The following is a 21,520-nucleotide window of genomic DNA, read 5'->3' as shown; positions in this document are numbered from 1 at the left end:
TGGCATTTGGCATAACTCTTCCCAAAATTTGAACACATCCATATACAAACTTATTGCTATTGATGAATCTTTAGAGCTCTTTTCAATCTCTTATTACCTCTGTGTATAACTGCTTAGTATAAATTGGCTAGAAAACAGATTTATGTCTGAAGCAGTACTAGAAATAGGTCACCAATAAAAAAAGTGTCTATACTCCAAAAAAGGAAATGATCAAAATTAAGTGTGTAGGGCTTTTTGCACTTGATGTTACTAATGCATTTTATTAAAAAGGCACTATTGTATGTTTTTCTTTGACAGATATTTCTACATGTGTTTTATTCATCAGAACACACTCTAATGTTTCAAATCCTACAAATTATTTAGGATGAAATACAGCTTTGTGAATACAAAATTGCAAATTAAGCAGGTGGATGACAGACGACATTTTTTGTGATGATGCGGGATACAAAGAGAGTATATGATGATTTTTAAAAACTAAGATTGAAGTCTTTAGGCTGAGAGCATCAAAACATTGTTTGGATTGCAGGATCATGAAAACACACTGTGGACATCAAGGAAAGAGTAGCAAAGCATCCAGATGTCATTTTGGGAAAGTAATGTTTTTTTGCCACTTGATGAAATAATGTAATTAAAATAAAATCTATCTTAGGCTTTTAAGATTTCTAACTTGTCTAAAATTGAATGTATCTTCTCTTCATTTCCTAAATTTCCCCTGTCCTATTGAACCACCTACCTCTGTTGCTAAAGCTAATAACTTGGGTATCATTTTTAAGTCCTTCCAGTATCCCTTTCTTCCAGCAACAAATCTCATCTAGAAAGCTCCTTAATCTTTCTGTAATCTTTGTACTTCCTTCTATTCACAATGTTATTATCTCAGTTATTACTCATTCACCACCTATTAATGAGGCTCCCTGCCTCCAGTTTTTCCTACTCCAAACCATTCTCTATTGCTCTACATTAATATCACAGTGATCTCTTAAAAAACTATGTCTGATCATATTATCCCCCTGCTTGAACCATACAAGCAACTGTGTTCACCTTTTCTTTATCTTTTTTGCTATCCCCTCCATCCAGAATGTGTTCCACACATAGGAACTTACATTTGGCAGTTCCCCAAAGTAGATTGGTACATTCTCACTTCTAGATTTTCAGAATATGCTGCTTGCTTTAGCTAACTCTACTTATTCTTTAAGCTTTAACTCAAATTTCTCTCCAGTTTGGAATAATCTTATCTACTCTACTCTGGAAAAATATCCTGGTGTTATCTTAGCTCTCTATGCATAATACTGTTATACCACATTGTAATTCCTTGCTCTTCCAATTTGCTTGCAAACTTCTAAAGTTGTATTGTCCAATATAGTAGCCAATAGTCAATTTTAAAATTATATAAAAATTTGAGAACTTAGTTCCTCAGCCGCAGAATGGGCCAATAGCCATATGTACCTAGTGGCTACCATACTGTACAGTGCAGATACAGAATATTTTCATTATTTCAGAAAGTTATGTTGGACATTACTAAGGGCAAGAACCTCACATGCTGACCCTCAAGTAAGTGCTTAAGAAATGTTTTGGAATTAATAAATGCATATATAAATTTAAAAAGAAAGTTGAGAGGTTAATGTCTGTCAAATGTGGCCTAGTCCTACAGTCTGCTGAAGGCCATTTAAGTCTTTTTTCCCATCCCACCCTATTTTCCTCCTTTCATAAGTCCTATAGTCTGGCTGTTCCTGAGGTGGACTTATAAAGGAAGATGCCTCAATATTGGGATTGGTTAGGGGCCAGAAGTCCTTACCAGTCTATGTCCCTAGACCTACTTTGATTTTCTTTAAATAGGGAAGTATGGTCAAATTTCAAGTGTCTTCAGACAACACAGATTTCTTGAATACTCCTGATTTTAGAAGTTCATACACATGTACAGAAGTAGATGAGAATCTTAAATTATATATTCGAACTTTAAATTATTCACATCTACAGTTGCATTTCCTTAAATACTGCTTAGTCTCCTTTCTCTGTTGGCCCTGCATGTGTGTCTGGTGGGGATGCAAGCAGTAGTTGTGCCATATGAAGTGATTTGTACCTTCTCTTAAAGTACTTATGAAAATCCTTACCCAGAAGGAAAACACTCTCTCAGTTGGCAGTAAATGACTTCTAATGCCAGTAATTTCTTGCTAATTTATACCTGCAACTGTTTTATAAGATGCATACATGCTTTAAAAAAAAAAAAAAAAGGTTAGTTCTCTTTTCTATTCTTAAGGGAGAGAAGAGTTTGGTAAAGTAAGAATACTTTTATGGGCTAACACTGAATACGTCATAGAAACTACAGTTAACTTTATCAAATTTTAATTACCAAACATTTAAATTAGTTGCTTATTCCAAGACATTTGAACATATTCCACCTAGTCCAAGCAGCTTTTCCAGCAGACTTAGTAAGATGATTATATCAGATGAGGAAGCCACATGACACCTGGAATATATTCTCTTTACTACCAACAGAGTTTGGAGTCTGATTCAGATACCTCTGTTAAACAGGAGTGTTACAATTTTAGTCTTTCTTTATTTCTCTCAATTAGTTGAGACAACCTTAAAATAAAGCGGTCTCATATAAGTTAAAATAAAAATAAATATATACATTTTGCTGAATTACATTCTGCCTCCTTAGATTTGCATATGTTGCTCTGACTTTCCAACTTCAGTTAATATATTGGTAGGTGAAAAACTTTAATTTCAGATAATTTGCTACTACTTTAGTAGAAATGTTGATCTTCATATATACACATACATATTTTCAAACACAAAAGTAAAATATTACAAAACAAAATTCTATAATATACATCTTATTAAAGTAATCTCAAATCGTTCTGAAAATGTTCTGAGAACACATCAGAAAATGCTTAAATTGAGGGACCTCAAAGAACATTCTTTAGTGTTAATATCTCAATGGAAACACCTCAGATTAGTAAACAATAAGTCAAATTTATCTTCAGAAGTGTGTTATCTATAGGATGAAAAAGTCATGTCATCTCCGCAGTGAACTTCACTTTAGCAAAAGAGTAAACATATTTCCTCTACATCAGCTGCAATCAAGGCATTAGCAGTATGCTGCAATTGATCGTCCTAGAAGCTGTTGCTGAGAAATGGATATGCAGCACAGGTTTTTATCACTCCAGTTTGCAAAAAGCTAGTTCCTTGTTTAGATATCCTAGTTGTAATAAGTGACATTATTAGGCAGTTCTTCTATTTAAATGACATAGGATTTAGTGTATCAGCAGCTTATAATAAGCCCTTTCAATCTGATGATTCCTCTCCCTAACACATAAGTACTTTTTCTGTTTATAATACAAGTGGTAATGGAAGACCAGATGGTTGTGACTTTCAGTTAAGGTAAATGACACTTAAACAAACAGAAAAATAGCATTAGGATATTCAGGGATTTGAACTGTATCCTAAATACACAGTACACCTTAAAGGACTATTAGCGTTAGCTATATAAAGTGACTATCTTCTAATGCTGTCTAATTAGTGAGATTGTTTTTCAGGTTGTCATCAGTTTTATTTAAATATTTCCTAATGTATTGTAAAACAGCTTTATTATTGCCATATGATTGCATTTCCAAGTTCTCCTTTTAACATACCTTCAGCGCATCTTGAGAACATTTATCCAGTTCTTTCTGAAATGTAAAAATTGTCTATTTCTTTTATTTCTGTCAATAACAATAACATTGTTATTAATGTAACCTATAATATATTTCCTATTCACCTACCATCACTCTACCCTCATAGTAGACTATCATTTGATGAACACTCATTTTTGTGTATAACACTGGAATCTGTGGTATTAGAGACAACCAAAAAGCTTCAAATAACCCAATACTTTTGAAAGCTTTAGAATAAATGTGAAATCATAATTCATCTGACATGTTCCTTTAACAATAGCAAAAGATCTCTATGTTGTAATCACAGGAATATAGCAAAACGTCCATAATTACAATTTATTAATGTATCCACTTTCAATAAAAGTTAGTTATATGTTTGAGAAACTAAAATTCAGTAAATAAAGTTTTGTTTGAAAGAATTAAAAAGTGATTCTTAATTTTTCAATGAATAGCCACTGGAAAGCCAAAGTTTATACTAAAAGAAGTTGTGAACTTTAGTAAAAGCTTTATCCACCATTAATCTATCAACCCATTAAAAGTTCAAAAGAACAAAATATAGTAGTTAAATAAGTAGTATAGTAGTTAAATAAGTTCAAAGGCACATGTATTTCTAGTGAAAATGCAGAAAACTCATTATCACACAACTCAATGAGTAAGCACTGAATGTTATAAAAGTAACTTGGCTTTAAAGCATTTCTAAAGCACTGAACATTCCCTCAAAATAAGACCAAGATAGGTCCAGCACACCTCAATCCCACCATCCTTATAGAAAATGTATTTCAGACCAAGTTCAGTACCCAAAGTGATAAGTCAATCCATAGTAAGGTGAATTTTAGTGTCCTTAATATAAGATCTAAAATATATTATGCAGTCCAGATAGGGGAAAGAAACATTTGACCAGTACTTGTTCTTCTGGTACACTCTGTTCTTTTTGACACATTTCAATATTTGCTTCAGCTTTCACCTGCATTATGTCAGGTGGTCAGGTAGCTTTGTCATTGGAAGTCTTTTAGTTTTCAAGTCTTCTATGAAGACTAGAATGACCACAGATTGGCCAGATCAGCAGAAGCATATGGTATGGTGAGCTACAGGTATAGCTATCTTTCTGAAAAGTCATAACATTATTCACCTACTCAGAAGACACTAAAGTAGAATAGAAACTAAAACAAAACCCAGACTCTATTCATATATACATTTTTTCACCCTTCAAGTATTTTTTAAAAATAATAGATTCCAAATCATAGTCTACATTCTAGGGAATCAGCTGAAATCAAAACAAGTCCCTGCCATCAAGAACCTTACATTCTAAAGAAGAGGTTAGCGAATTTTTTTTTTCTGTAAATGGCCAGACAGTAAGTAATCTGAGCCTTGTGACCCATGTAGTTTTTGTCACAACTACTCAACTTGGCCATTTTAGTGAAAGCAGACACCAACAACACTTGAATGAACATGACTGTTTCAGTAAAACTTGAGATTGCAAGAAAGGCAGCAGGAGGTATGTGGGGTTTTAGAGGCATTGGGAGACCAACAGTTTTTATGACAAATGAAAGGGGAACCACTTGGATCTTTGAACACAAGAGTGACAAAACTACTCTTAAAAAGCCTCAGCATTAAAAAGAATCACATCAATTAATAATGGTAGGAGTAGAAAAGCAGGAAAATGGGAAGGGTATTATTAGCAAAGAGAGCAGTCAGAAACTATTACAACAACAAAAAAAGGGATGAGTTGGACTTGCACCAGGATGTCAGCAGTGACCATGACAAGACATGGTCTGAATCTGATTATATTTAGAAGGTAAAGACATGATTATCTAATGCATTTGGTGAAGGATAAAAGAGGAAGAGAGTCAAATCCAAGCCATAAGGCCTGCACAATCAGAAGACTGAAGTTGGGAAGTTGGGAAGGAGTCTGTGTGGGAGAGAAAATTAGAATTTTGTTTTAGACATACTAATTTTGAGATGGTTGTGGTAAGCCAAGATGACCATTGTCCACTAAAGTGGAAATATTAAACAATTAGATATAGATTATTGAATTAAGGGAAGAGGCTATAGTTGAGATAAATTTGAGAGTAAGTTAGATGATACTTAAACAAGAAAAGAAGTTTAAAATACGAACACTTATTCACTTGTACTTGGAGGTCATTCCAATTTGGGGAACTGAGGAAGAATCAACAAAGGAAATTGGGAAGAAGCAGTTAGATATATAGCAAGAAAACCCAGAGAAAGCATATCCCTAAAACTAAGTAAAATCAGGTTTCAAGAAAAACTATTTCAAATGTTAAAAAGATGGTAAGATGAGGACTAAGAGTTGACCACTGGAGAGAAACCATTGGAGACTTTGACAAGAACTATTCAAAGTGATGGGGACCAAAGCCTAACTAGTATAAGTTTAAGAGTGAATATAAGGTTTAAGAGTAGGGTGAGTAAATATATACAACTCTTTCATATAGGAGGATGTGGCATCAAGCATGTTTGCTTGTTTAGATGGGAGATTTTATTATACATTTGCTGACAGAGATTTACTATATTTCAAAATACCTAAGTATTCCATAGTTGTATTATGGATTAACTAAAAATTACAGCTCTGTCACATAATAAATATTATCCTTATAAATATTATGAAGTATTTTTTCCTTTATAATAAAAAGTTATTATGTACTTTCTGAATCCTGGCCCTATTTTCCCTAGGGGAATTAAATAGGTTTTTACTTTGTCTTTTGCCTAGTAAGCAAACTAGTATGAGAATGCCAAATCATTTTTTTTTTTTTTTCCTATTTGCTAAATGCTTCTACTTCCCATTAAATTTTTTTATTTTTTATTTTTTTGGGACTAGGGATTGAACTCAGGGGCACTTAACCACTGAGCCACATCCCCAGCCCTCCACTCTTTTGTTGTATTTTATTTAGAAACAGTCTCACTGAGTTGCTCAGGCCTTGCTAAGTTGCTGAGGCTGGCTTTGAACTTGTGGTCCTCCTGCCTCAGACTCCCAAACTGCTGGGATTACAGGCATGTGCTACCACGCCTGGCCTAAATTACTTTTTGATAAAGTAGTGGCTTCTAGAAGCAAAGTGAGGAATCCCTATAGCATATATATAGAAAGGCAAGACATTCAAGATGTTTGAGCTGATTACATTATTTCTTTAAAGAGTCACAAATTTAACTCACATCCAGTAGTCAATACTCAGCCTATAGCCCAAGGAGAGAATAATTACTCTTAGTAACATCAAAATAAGCAAAACCAACTGAGCTAGTACCTTGTTACAGACTGTTACTCTAAATACTTAACGTAAAAAATAAATCTGGTTTTTAAGTGTTGCTTGCAGCACAGACTTTTAAAACTCTGGAATGAATAAAATGATTCCACATCACTTAACCAATGACCTGTTTATATCTTTTTTGCCAACTTAAAAATAAGGAAATTTCTTTCATATGCTAAACTCTGGTCTAGGTTCCAAAGGACAATCTTGGTGTTTTGTTTTCTGAAGTACCTATATATAAGAATAAATTTTTTTTTTTTTTGGCCTGGGATTCAAAACACTTTCGTATTGATCATCTTTACTATACAGCTCAACCAGGATCTTAATAGTAGTATCTTCATTTTATAAATAACAACTATTTTTCTAAAATGATGCACAGATAAGGTGAAAAACCCATTTCATAAAATATAGTACCAGTGTGCTTCTGTGACAGTTGGAAAAAGGAAACACTAGAGAGACAGACCCTGCAAACAGTTTGGATGTCTTTTCAGAATATTCCAAACTTAGATGAATTTTTGTTATAAACCACCTTGATTAATGAAATGCATTTGCTAAAATGGTTCTGTAATAGCTACACAATTCTTATTGCTTGAATAACCCAGCCTAGTGAAACTGGCAAGGGGAACCCTCAAACACAGGCTTCTCTCTCAGAACCAGTACTGTTATTGACCAGAATTAGATCCCTTTGTTTTGAAATTATAGAAACAAATATATTTTAAGGGAAGTACAATTTGATGAGATGGGAATAGGAATATATTCAGGGAGAAGAAGCAGTAGCATGGTAAGGATACAGATTCCTTTGCCAGACTACTGGTGTTTAAAACCCAAAATCTTGAAATTGGGTTTAACATCCCTGTTGTTCAGTTTTCCTATAAGCCAAATGCTACTGCCTAACTCATTGGGTTGCTATCATAATTAAATAATTTAACCCTTGCAAAGAGTTTCAACAGTACAAAGTTTATAGTAAGTATTAACCAACATTATTTCAATTATTATTATATACTAATAAATATGTCAAACCAAAGTGAATAGAATACACTTAGAACAAAATGACAGTATCCTCTCACTTGTCCATTTGTTAAACATAGAAAAAATTTGATGAACAGCTTCCTTAAAAATTTATATCTCACAGTCCTCTGGGAATCTTCTCTGATTCCTTAGTAGAGACTTTATCTAAACCCTTCTGTCCTGACATTCTTCTAACTCTCACAAAGAAAATAATAAAAATAAAGATATTTAAGTACATAGTTAATGCTATTGTTTATTGTTCTGTCTCTGGACAAAACTGTTTCTGGATATTAGAAAAAAGCAGAGGAAGACTCTCACAAAAAGAAAAGGAAAACAAATAGAGTAGGGAAAGGGGATCGAGAGCGATGGAGGATAGGAGGGAACGGGAAATACTGGGGATGAAATCCACCAAATTATGCTATGTGTATATATATATATATTAGAAATATATACATATCATTCATATATATGTTAGATATATATATCATTCATATGTATATATGAATGATTCATTTTGGTGTATGTATACATAGACATAACATAATTAGGTAGATTTCATCTACCATTATCATTCATATATATATAAATATAATTCATATATATGTTAGATATACATATGAATGATTCATTGTGGTATATGAAAATATAATTAACAATAATAATAAGAAGGGAGATCAGTAGAGTAGAGCAAGCTCATGAAGGAGGGAGGAGAAGAGGGAAAGGGAAGGTACTGGGGAATGAGATTGATCAAACTGTCATGCACATATATGAATGTGCATCATGAATCCCACTATTATGTATAATTAAAATGCACCAATATAATCAATCAATGGGATGGACTCAAACTAAAAAGCTTTTTCTCAGCAAATGATACAATCAATAATGTGAAAAGAGAGCCCACAGAGTGGGAGAAAATCTTTTCCACACACACTTCAGATAGAGCACTTATCTCCAAATTTATAAAGAACTTAGGAAACTTTTTTGTTTATTTGCCGTGTTGAGGCTCGAACCCAGGTCCTCACGCATGTCAGGCAAGTGCTCTTCCGCTGAGCCACATCCCCAGCCAAGAACTTAGGAAACTTGACACCAAAAATTCAAAGAACCCAATCAATAAATGAGCCAAGGAACTGGACAGACACTTTACAGAAGAAGACATACAGGTGATTAATAAATATATGAAAAAGTGTTCAACATCTCTAGTAATTAGAGAAACGCTAATTAAAACAACTCTAAGATTTCATCTTACTCCAATTAGAATGGCTATTATCAAGAACACAAACAATAATGGATGTTGGCATGGATGCTGGCGTGGATGTGGGGAAAAAGGCACACTTTTACATTGCTGGTGGAGTTGCAAATTGGTATAGCCACTCTGGAAAGGAGTATGGAGAATTCTCAGAAAACTTGGAATGAACCCACCTTTTGACCCAGTTATCCCACTCCTCAGTTCATACCCTAAAATTAAAATTAGCATATTACAGTAATGCAGACACATCAATGTTTACAGCAGCTCAATTCACAATAGCTAGATTATGGAACCAACCTAGATGCCCTTCAACAGATGAATGGATAGAGAAACTGTGGTATATATACACAGTGGAATAATACTCATCCATAAAGAAGAATAATATGGCATTTGCAGATAAATGGATGGAATTGGAGAATATCATGCTGAGTGAAATAAGCCAATCCCAAAAAACCAAAGGTAAAATATTTTCCCTGTAAGTGGATGATGATATATAATGGGGGTGGGGGTTGGGGGATGAGAGAAGAATGGAGGAACTTTAGATTATGTAGGAGGAAATGAGGAGGGTTATGAAAAATGGTAGAATGAGACAGACATCATTACCTATATACAAATATGATTCCACGAATGGTATGAACCTACATCGTGCACAACCATAGAAATGAAATGATGTACCCCATTTGTGTACAATGAATCAAAATGCAGTCTGTAAAAAATAAAATTAAATAAAATGCACCATTAAAAAATCATTTTCCATCTTAAGTACACAGTTTCTAAAGTAACTTAGAAGTAACTGGAATATTTCATGATATGAGAATAGTTATATGAAGGTAAAATCAAATGGAAAACTGACATTTTTGAAAAATAAAAGGAAATAGTGTTCATGATGAAAACCATAGTAGAAAAACAGATCACCTGACATCATACTATCATCAACATTATCACCATCAGCTAACAATTACTGTGTATTTTAGTATTGTGGTAATAACATAAAAAAATATTTGCATAACTGAAATATACTCTTATGGATGGTAAATAATAGGTTATCTTATAGTCTACTGATCAAGCTTAAAGGACAATCATAGGCTATCATAGTTCAAAATAAATTTTTAACACTGAAGACAATTTTACTCTTCAGTTATTTCTTTACATTAGGGATGAACAGTAGTAAATTTGGATAACAGATACAACAGCTATATTCATAATTTTAAACCAAGGCAAAATTTAAAGAGAAAATTAAGTCATAATTACTAAAGTAAGCAGAACATAAGCTAAGTAAACACAATCTCACTTTCCCCTATAAGCTCCGTCACAGAAGCCATGTGAGTGATGAAAGGAGCTACCACTGTACGTGTGCTTGTCATTCCTTCATTCTATTGCTCTTGCACTCCTTTTCTACCTGGAATAGGCAAGTGGTTTATATACAATTTCTATTCTAAACACTTTTTAAAAAGACTTTCAAAAATTAAAATATGGACCTTATTTGATTTAGCCAGATTTTTCCACTGATTACTCAGTAGGAAACATTCTTTTCTTTTTTTTACAATCCAATTTATTTTTTTATTTGTTCTTTTTAAATATATATGACAGTAGAATATATTTTGACATATTATACATACATGGAATATAACTTATTCTATTAAGGATCCCATTCTTGTGGTTGAACATGATGTGGAGTTATACGGGTCATATATTCATATATGAACATAGGAACATTATGTCTGATTAGTCAGTAGAAAACTTTCTAAGCCAGGAATTCAGATTGTTTCTAAGTCTCCTCCTATCTATGACAATTCTTCAGTCATTACTTGTTTTTCATGACCTTGACATTTTTGAGAAGCACTTGTCAGTTATACTGTAGAATGACCCTCAATTCAGGTTTTCTTGTGATTCAACTGAGTTTGGTGTGGGGGTTTATTTGTTTGATTTTTGGTAAGAGTATCACAAAAGTGACATGCCCTTCTTAGTATTTCAATTCAGGGGCAACACTGTCTTGATATTTTTTGATGTAGGTGAAGTTAACCTTGATCACTTGATTCAGGTGATGACTGACAGGTTTCTCCACACTATTAAGTATCTTGGAAGAGATTCTTTGAGACTATGCAACTATCCTATTTCTCCTCAAACATTTGTCCAATAATTTTAGCATCCATTGGTAAATCTTTACTGTAACAATTATCACTTAGATGGTTATACAGGGTTTTAAAAGGAACTAAAGTATATAAAATATAATGGCCAAATTATTCTTGATACGCAAGTTAGACTGGACACAACATTTTTTCTTACACTGAAAATATGAATGAAGGTTATTTTCTTTTTTCATTGTATTCAGTTAATATTAATCAACTATGATACCAATGAATAACATAATTGAAATATTACTTACATAAATATGGTTTTTAAAGAAATCTGATGGATTAGTGGTAAGGATTTTGTCTCCTTCCAAACCAATTACTCTTTTACAAATATTTGATTTTGGATCACTCGGGCTTTTTGCAATCACAATGTCACCTCTGAGGGAAAAAAAGAAGTCAAAGAAATATCAGTGTTATTTACTAAGCATAAACACATGCATGGCACTGCTTTAATAATTTTATAAGGCAACTTAAGGAAAGCCACCCTCTTTATCCTCTTCTACTGACCCTCTCATATATTTAACAGTTTTGAGAACCTTTAAAACTGACTTGAGTTAGAATCCAATGATTATAATGGAAAATTCATCTGATTTCTGATAATTTTAGAAGAGTCTACATTTTAAAAATAATTCCATGATTATTATTGTTCTTGTACCAATATCCACTACATTTTATTTTTGTACCCAAATTTCTAGAATCAAAACTATGGAAAAAAATTCTATATAAATACCACCAAACTAATTAATTTACTTGCCAGCACTGACTGATACCAGAGCACTGATAAGGTAGAAACATCTATGTTTCCCTAGAGCTCAAAGAATTGAAGAGCAGCATGGAAGTTTTGTAACCCACGTAATTTACAATATAGTCTAAAGTACTTACATTTGAAGGAGGGAAAAAACAAAAGAAACAATCAAATAAAATGCTAAGAGTTGAGCAATCACATGCTTCAAAAATGTAATATTATATATAAAAAAATCAATATAGGTCCGATCACATAGAGAAAGCATAATCATGAAAGAAGTAACAATCTACATGGTAAAAAAAATAATAATCATCTTAAAAAGCAGAAAGGAATCCGGGAGCAGTGGTGCACACCTATCATTCCAGTGGCTCAGGAGGTTGAGATAGGAAGATCTCGAGTTCAAAGCCAGACTTAGCAATTTAGGGAGGCCCTAAGCAATTCAGTAAAACCCTGTCTCTAAAGGCTGTGGACATGGCTCAGTGGTTAAGCACCCCTGGGTTCAATCCCTGGTACAAAAAAAAATTTTTTTTAAATGGAAAGGAGACAAAGAACGTAGGACTAATGTTCCCAACCAAATAGAACACAATGTTCTTTCTGCATAAAATGAGCAATGTGTAAACTGTGTTAACACACATATTTAAAAGGACTTAATAAATATATTAGTTATGTCTAATTCCAGATATAATTTGATGTAACTTGTAATAAAAGATGTATGTCAAAATAATATCAAGTCATAATAATAAAAGGAAGATGATGATTAAATCAAAAACCTAATTACTGCTGATATTGTAAGTATTACAATGAGTTTGAAATTTTTGATAGCTAAGTCACTAAAAAACTAAGATTAATTACATAGGAATCATAATTTATAAAAGAAAGTTTAGTGGAAGATAAGACAAACATTTCCCTAAAACCTAAATCAAAAAGGAATTTGTAAGCAAATAAGACACCATCTTCATCAGAAATTTTACAGAGAATGTAGAAATGGTACAATGATCATGTCTTGAGGCTATTGTTAAAAGTTGAATTACATCAAAACATTAAATTCTATAACTTGGTGGCAATGAATACTGCCTTCTTTGGAAAACAGAATAAACTCTTCCCAACTACCTACAACTACCTAGAACCATGTCAATGGAACTCTAAACACACAAGTTTGCAAAGATTTTAACACGTTATCAAAGTTGATTTGAGATAGGTTTGGAGGAAAAAACTTTCCATAGGTGTTTCGTGAAGCTAAAGTTCTTTGATAAAATAAATCAGGATAACTTTTTAAAAAAATATATTTTTAGTTGTAGATGGACATATGCCTTTATTTATGTGCTGCTGAGAATTGAACCCAGTGCCTCACACATGCTAGGCAAGCGCTCTGCCACTGAGCCACAGTCCCAGGATAACTCTTAAACGCTCCAATAAAATGGCAAGAGAAATTGTTATTCAGTCAAACTGTTTTTTGTTTTATTACAATACCAAGAACTGAACCCAAGGGTACTCTCCCACTGAGCTATATCACTACACAATCCCCTCCACCTGCCTTTTTAAAAAATTTAAGACAAGCTCTAATTTACAAAGGCTAGCCTCAAACTTAGAATCTCCCTGACTCAGCCTCCCTTCAACACTGCACCTGACTAGTCCATCTGCTTTTACAGAAAGCAATGTTAATGTGGACTATATTTCTGGTGGCGTAGGCAGATATGTGCATAGAGATTACATCAAAATGCATATCCTTTGGACTCAGCTCTCAAAAAAGTTTCAAAAGAAACTTAACAGAACTATTACTTGATATTTGCTTTCTGATTTGTAGTTATAAATATTCTTTTTTAGCTGGGTGCAGTAGCACATGCCTTGAATCCCAATGCCTCAGGAGGCTGAGGCAGGAGGATCACAAGTTCAAAGCCAGCCTCAGCCAACTAGCAAGGCCCTAAGCAACTTAGAAAGACCCTGTCTCAAATAAAATATAAAAAGGGCTGGGGAATGTGTCTCAGTGGTTAAGTGACCCTGATTTCAATCCCTGATACCAATTAATTAATTAATTGATAATTAAATATTCTTTTTATCCTGCTACATGGTAAGCTTTTGGAAAAAAAAGGGACGGCTAGCTATTTTGGACAATAAGGGAAAGAGACCCAGTGACCCAACAGACTGAGTAACTATTAAAATTTCTCAAACTAAGAAAATATTTGACTCAAAGTTTCACTTACCTGGTCATTAGTTTCTTTATTTACAAAAGAGTTTTTATACACAAAGCTAAGAAACTGCAGAAAAAAACACAACATGTTTGTGTATTTTCACTGTATATTTAATATATCTATGACAGACATTTACCTTTGGATACCATAAAAATGTCGGCTAAGATTTTCTGCAAAGACAATATCTGAATTTTGAATTGTTGGTTCCATTGATGGTCCAGAACACTGAAAAGAGAGGTAATTTTGTAATTTGAATTTAAAACCTTTTTTAAATTTGAAAGAAATCATCTAAGCAGGCTTATTAAAGAAAAAAAAATCAAGCAAACGTTCTTCAAGCTTGGGGGATGATTGGTAAATTGGTAGTTCCCAAATAAGTTTAATCCTAGCATGGCCACCAAGTCTGGAAACACAAATATATTAAAACTTATTTATTAATATTACATTAGAATACATGAGGGCTGGAGTTGTGGCTCAGTGGAGCACTTGCCTTTCATGAGTGAGGCACTGGGTTCAATTCTCAGCACCACATATAAATAAAATTTTTTAAAATGTCCAATGATAACTAAAAAAAAAAAAAAAAAAAAAAAAAAAAAAAAGAATACATGAAGAAAATAACATTACCTATGTTTCCAAATTTTGGCCACCCTGTACAATGTAAGCTCCATGAGGACAGAGTCCCTGTTTCTAATTTCCCAGCTATATAACTAAAACTAAAAACAGTGTTTGGAATAAAGTTGATTCTCAGTACATGTTTGTTGGGCGAATAAATGAATGAATCATTTTCTTCCTATTGTCAAATATCATCCAGTACCCATGGTGATAATTTATTAAATGATTTATAGTATTCTCAATTAATATCCTTCTTCCTCTTCAAAGAGAATACCTTACTCATTTGATGGGCAAATTTATATTTTCTACTGAGAAATACTGGCATAATGAGATATACTTTAAAGATATCCATATTTGCATTTCTTAAAATAATGATCTTATTTATATCTCAAAACTGGAATGAATAATAACTGTCACTAAAATATATATACAATCTCCATCTACTTATGTGTAAATAAAAATTTTGATTCAGAACTTTCTGCTCAGGCATAAATAACAAAGAATACAATGAAAGTTTATGTTTGCTACTTCTAGAAGAACCAAGGTAACTGAAAAATTAAGGAAGGCAATTTCAGTTAAATATATTTCTTTAATTAACTCCAACTCAACCTGAGGTTTATGACTGTCAATCTATTGGAGCAAACATAACATAAAAAAAAAACAACAACATCAACAACAAAACTATCGACAGGCCAAATATTCTTCCAATTACATGACAAAGATTTTGAAGTCAGTTGGCAGATTCGTGATGTAATACTGAGAACAAACATTAGTAGAGGATGAAGAGACAGCTTTAACATTCTAATTGACATTAGCAGAATAATCATTTGTTTTAATAACACTTAACCTCAGTAGTTATGAGTAGGAGTTTTGGAAACTGCACAAATTTGTGTTTAAATTCCTTATCTGCTACTTTCTGTGTGACCTATAACAAGGTACTTAAGCATTCGAGGGCTGCTTTCTCATTACAATGCATTTCTAAGAATTACCACACAGAAGTGTAAAAGACTAAATGAGTTAATAAGAATACAAAATAAAACATATCCTGGAAACAGTTAATAGTATTTAATAAATGATAACAATTATTATAATATTAGGCTAGTAAGAAGAGCTTTTGTGCCTCTTAGAATACAGAACACATTTAAAGGTTATTATATTTTATATCAGTGTTCACACACTCTCTTCCATCCTAATACTTTAAAAGATTTTATGTTTTAACTTTCATATTTTATTCATTAAATATCTTCAACTAAAATCAAGGGGAAACATATTTTCCTTCAAATAAAAACAAGTATATATTTAAAATGAATATTCTTCAATGTAAAAACTTACCATTACAACACCACCAACGTATTCAAAAGCACAATGGGCTATACAGCCATACTGAATAGTATAGCCAACAAGTCGGAAGGTTTTTCCCAGAACACCACGAAGCATAGTTCTATGTAGACTCTGCCACCATTGGCCTGATGTAAATTTCAAAAAGTTTCACGATCAATACTACTCACAAATACTTAAGAAAGAGCTCTACTATAAAATATTTCATAGTCACCAGAATATACTAATACAGTTTGGTACAGAAAAGCAAGAGTTTATTTTAATTTCTTCTAAAGATATTTTCAGTGGCTAATTATAGTCACTGGATATTTTGACCTATCCTAGATTGTATAAAATAAATATCACTAAGTTTATGTATGAATTAGATAACCAGTAGATGTTGAACTAATTCCCTTCCGTGCGTTGCTTATTTCTTGGCATTAGGGCAGACACTTAAGATATTAACTCTTTCAAAGTAGAAATCATTTTTCCTATCTGTTCCTTGATGTATTACATCAGTTTTTGTCATGGAATGTGATACAATGGAGAAGTCATTAGAAGAGCTGTATGGAGAGACAAGTTTTAAATTGGTCCTTTTGTGAACTTGAATGATCTCCCATGGATTTAACCATTCTGAGGCTAAATAAAATGTAAATAATAATATCTCATAAAATGGTTCTGAGAGTCAAATTCAACAATACATGTCAAAGTGTTCTGTAAATTATAGTTACTTTCAGTGGCAGCTATTAACTGCTGATGTAATAGTAAACACATGAATATTATGAAATAGCACAAAGTGACATATTTTTAAGCTATATAAATTTAAAATATTAATATAATTCATCTAAAATATTCTTAGCATTTCTCCCTTCCTTTCTCTTCATTTCTTACAACTGTATTTCAAGCATTTCTCAACTAATGCCCTAGGCTACTATACATTGTTCTTTGATTAAACTTCTTAAAATAGATCAATAATATATAACATGTGCTGAGAGCTTACTCTATATCAGGCTTTACATATAAAACCTCTGGTAAGGTAGATTTTATTGCCATCCTCAATTACAGTTAAGTAAAAAGGAGCCAAATGGTAGTAATTTGCTTAACATCATAAAGATGGTAAATGATAGGAGTCCAAGGACTAAACCACTATACTAACTCCCATATTACTAACCTGCTCCCATAACCCCAATGGGTCTTTATTAGATTAAACCAAATTACTTATAATCATTTTAAAGAACTGGACAGATGGTTCCCCTCTCATCCTCACTCCAACCTGATCTTCCCTAATGCTCCTAAATAAACTGAATACTTGGTCTCATCCTCAAGTAAACTTTGACGAGTCAATACTTCTTTATGCCAATACCCACGCTTGGAATATTCTTCATGATACTTGTGGTATACAACAAGAAGTGTATTTAAGCTCTGTCTCCTTGTTCTTGGCACAAATCTCCTAAAACTCTTGGAATTGACTGAATGACAGGAGCCCCGTTCAATCACAACTGACTTCATGCTAAGATTTGGGTGAGGTCTCTAAATAACAGATAATACATTAAAGTAATAACATAATCTACTGAGTATACAATATTTTGAAAAGAAAGAAGTATGTGTAAGGGATGGTAAAGTTCTTTACAGAAAAATGGCAGCTAATAAATGTAGAGGGAATTATACAACCACTACCAATGTAATAATTAATCTAGGAAGGACCATGAATATATATCACAATTCAGTGTGTGAAAGGTTGTTGGTAAACTGGATATCTGCAAAGTGTCAAAGTAGATACCTCATTACAAAGGGAAAAAGTTTGGGCAAATACTATGTTCACTAAGTGATAAAATTAAGTAACATAAATAATGGGTTAAACTAACATTATGTAGTCTCCTGACATGATATAATGACTTCATCATCTACATACCAATCTTGCTAAAAATGTCAAACCTAAATCTAGCTATGAAAAGACACATACACACATAGTGAAATTATGCAAGAGAATGAGCTTGACCATTTAAAATATATAAATTCAATAAAAGAAAAAACAGTGACTAGCAAGAGCACTATTTTAAATTACAAGAAAATGGAAGGTAATAACAACCAAATATAATATGAAGTCCTTAAATGGATCCTGGAGTGAAAGAGAAAAAAAAATGTTTTTTAAAAACACATATGGCATAACTGGGGAATTAAACCATATCACTACAAAATGAAACCATAACAAATGTACATAGAATGACATCACTATTAATATTAAATTTTCTAGTATCATGCTGGACAGGAGGATAACCTTGTTCACAGGAGATAAAGTGAATTATAAGCCATAACTACAACTTCCTTTCAAATGGCTCGCTTCTACTAATACTAATATATATTTAAACAAATAGATGTAGATATTTATCTCACAATATATGAGATAAAGCTAATGTGGAAAACATTCATTGTTAAATTCAGATGAACTTGTATACAACCATGCATTGGGCTAGTTTTTCCAATTTCTTTTTTCTTTTTTTTTTTGTAGAATAAAACTTTTTAAAGCAAACACTTGGGGAAAAAAGGGTGTCTTTAGAGTCATTCATTAATTCACCCATTCTTTCAACAGTTTTAACTGAGCTACTATTTGGTTCCAAAACCTGAGTTTAGTCCAGGAAATACAACAGTACGCCTGTCATACAGTTTATAGTCAGGCAGATGTCACACATATGTAAAGTAAATAAACAAATACATTGAATATATTGAGTAATTTATGTAGAAAACAACATATGGAAAAGTGACAGAGAGCAATGAGTGAGGAATAATTTCCTTATGAAGAGCCCAGAATAACTTCTCTAAGGAAAATGTCATTGAAGTTAGATTTTGAAAGGTTAAAAAGATAAGGTAAGATATAAGAAACAAATTATGTGTAGACAGAATAGCATTACCATGCTAAGAAACTGAAAAGGCTCAAAAACTGTGTAAACGACATAAATTCAGACTGGAAAGAAGTAACATCATTCAAGATCTTGAAGAATTTGGGATTTTATTCTAAAAGTAATAGGAAGTCACTCAACAATTTTAAGTAGGAAGTAAAATGATCTGATTTACAATTTAAGATTACTCTCATTCTATGAGAAAGGACCGGAAGAAGTCCCAAAATGGAAAAGGACAAAGGGTAGATAAGCAGGCAAGAGATAATGTTCAACAAATTACACTGGTAGCAATGTAAATGGACAGAAAAGGGTGGACTTAAGAAATTGAAGAGGAAAAAGAAAAAAGAAAAAAAAAATTCAAGAGACAAAAAAAAAAAAAGGTAAAGGCAAGGAAAAAGAATTATAAATCACTGCTAAACTACTGGCCTGAGTAACTGGTTAAATGAGGGTCTACCTACATGGGTCTACATACCCACATATGGGGTATAAAAATCAAGAAGGTACTTTGCTGTGTTAAATTTGATATATTTGTGAAATATCCATGGCTAAGTAGGCAAGCAAAATAGGTTATAGTTTCTCAACCTCACAATATTGACTGGGCTAAACAATCCTTTGCTGTGGGCAGCTATCTTATGCATTGTATGATTTTGGCATCATCCCTCATTTCTAGATGCCAATATTTCCCTCTTCCCTGGTTGTGAAAAGTTAAAATGTCTTCAGGAATTGCCAGATGTCCCCTGGGATGCAAAACTGCCCAGTTGAGAACAAGCATAATAAAGTAACAGGAAGAACGCAGGGGCAAGCATGTTTTTTAAAAAACAAGAAACAGCATAAGCTTGAGAGCCAATGGTAATGATCCTGTACGGGGAGAGGCTAATGATGGGATGAGACCACTGATGAGAATGAGTCAAAAGGAGAGTTAAATAGAGATGACCCAACATTGAAGTAAAGGGGGCAATCGGAGACTTCAATGCCAGTTGTGACAGAGTAGCTTAAAACAGGATTAACTTCTCTATGAAAACAAAAATAAATAAATAAACCACAAAATCTGGATAAAACATACAAAATAGTTGTTTAAAGACATTAGGCCCAAGTGTAGGCAGGATCTGAAGGATAAGGACACATGCAAGAAGGGAAGAACATAAGGTGAGCTCCACATTTACCTGGCCTTTTCTCTGAAAGTATGAGAGGGCTGGGCAAATCACAGCACAGGAAAATAGGTCTGAGTAGAAAATCGAAGTCCCACTTGGCTGAGACAGAGATTGTTATTTTTGCCTGTCAAGGTAAATAGGATATGAGGATCAAACTGCAGAGAAGCAGGAACCTCAATTTGGCTTTCAATCTCCCCTTGAGGCACTAGCTGACTGTCTAATTGCCATCTGAGCAGAGTAAGACATTCAGAATTCCAGCAAAAATGCAGCAGATTAAAAGCTAGAGATTTGGGCTACAGAGATGTTAGCAACTAAAGAAAGCCACACAATGTTAAAGGACACAAAAGTTAGACTTCAAGACCTTCCAAGATCAGTTATGCTACTGAGGATAACAAAGTCACCTCCTGGGAGTAGAGGCAAAACTGAAATAGATCAGCCTTAACAAACAATAAGACCCTGTTCATACACTATCACTGGAAACACACACACACACACAACCCTTTAATTTTCACAGAAAGGATATATCATTTAGAACTTTTCTAGTTCTTTTAAACAGTACTTGAATTGAAACATAATTGACATAAAATCCATCTTTTTGACGTGTACTATGGCTTTTTGTGTATTTACAAGGTTATACAACTATCATTATCTAATTCCACAACATTTTTGTCACCTCGAAAAGATGAATATCTATACCCATTAGTAGCCTCTCTCCATTACTCCCTTTTCCTCCTTATAGTTCTTTGTAACCATGGATTTACCTATTCTGGACATTTTATACAAATGGAATAATATAATATGTGGCATTTTATAACTGGCTTCTAACACTTAGAATCATGTGCTCCAGATTCATCCATGTTGTTGTATGTAACAGAATGTTATTCCTTTTATGGCTGAATAATATTCCAATATATGAATATAACATTTTTGTTTGAGTTCATTAGCTGATGTACATTGGGTTATTTTCACTTTGGGACTATTATGAATAATGTTGCTATAAACATTCAGGTACCAGTTTTGTGTGGATATATGTTTTCAATTCTTTCATGTGTGGACCTAGAAATGGAATTGTGGGGTCAGAGTAATGCCATAAAATGTTTAACTTTTTGCAGAACTGCTAAACTGTTTCCCAAAGCAGCCTCACTATGTTACATTTTCTCTAGCAATGTATAAGGGTCCCAATTTCTCCATATCTCTGCCAATACTTTATATTATCCATGTTTGATTGTTTCCATCCCAGCAAATGTAAAGTAACATTAGTGAGGTTTTGATTTACATTTCCTTTATGGTAAATAATGTTTAACAACATTTTC

The 21,520-nt window shown here is 33.0% G+C and overlaps 2 protein-coding genes across 5 annotated transcripts in view; one reads left to right on the top strand and one right to left on the bottom strand.

Moving 5' to 3' along the window:
- The window catches only part of Dnajc24 (DnaJ heat shock protein family (Hsp40) member C24), a 73,224-nt gene extending 69,173 nt beyond the window's left edge, over nt 1-4,051 (top strand). The window contains exon 5 of the mRNA XM_047516719.1: nt 298-4,051. Coding sequence (XP_047372675.1) covers nt 298-368 — 71 coding nt within the window. The 3' untranslated portion in view covers nt 369-4,051. The remainder of the gene's footprint in view (nt 1-297) is intronic.
- Nucleotides 1-21,520, bottom strand: part of Immp1l (inner mitochondrial membrane peptidase subunit 1) — a 74,975-nt gene that overhangs the window by 14,601 nt on the left and 38,854 nt on the right. For 2 of the 4 annotated variants that reach the window (XM_047516712.1, XM_047516711.1), the window contains exons 3-6: nt 20,220-20,331; nt 16,175-16,308; nt 14,370-14,458; nt 11,551-11,677 (exon numbers count right to left, since the gene is read on the bottom strand). In XM_047516712.1, coding sequence (XP_047372668.1) covers nt 11,551-11,677; nt 14,370-14,458; nt 16,175-16,308; nt 20,220-20,331 — 462 coding nt within the window. The remainder of the gene's footprint in view (nt 1-11,550; nt 11,678-14,369; nt 14,459-16,174; nt 16,309-20,219; nt 20,332-21,520) is intronic. The other 2 variants (XM_047516714.1, XM_047516713.1) reach the window with 1 other exon arrangement.

The sequence above is a fragment of the Sciurus carolinensis genome, chromosome 11, assembly GCF_902686445.1.
Source record: "Sciurus carolinensis chromosome 11, mSciCar1.2, whole genome shotgun sequence".
Classification (NCBI taxonomy): Eukaryota; Metazoa; Chordata; class Mammalia; order Rodentia; family Sciuridae; genus Sciurus; species Sciurus carolinensis.
Note: the sequence above shows the minus strand (reverse complement) of the source record. Positions and strands in the feature narration are given on the sequence as shown.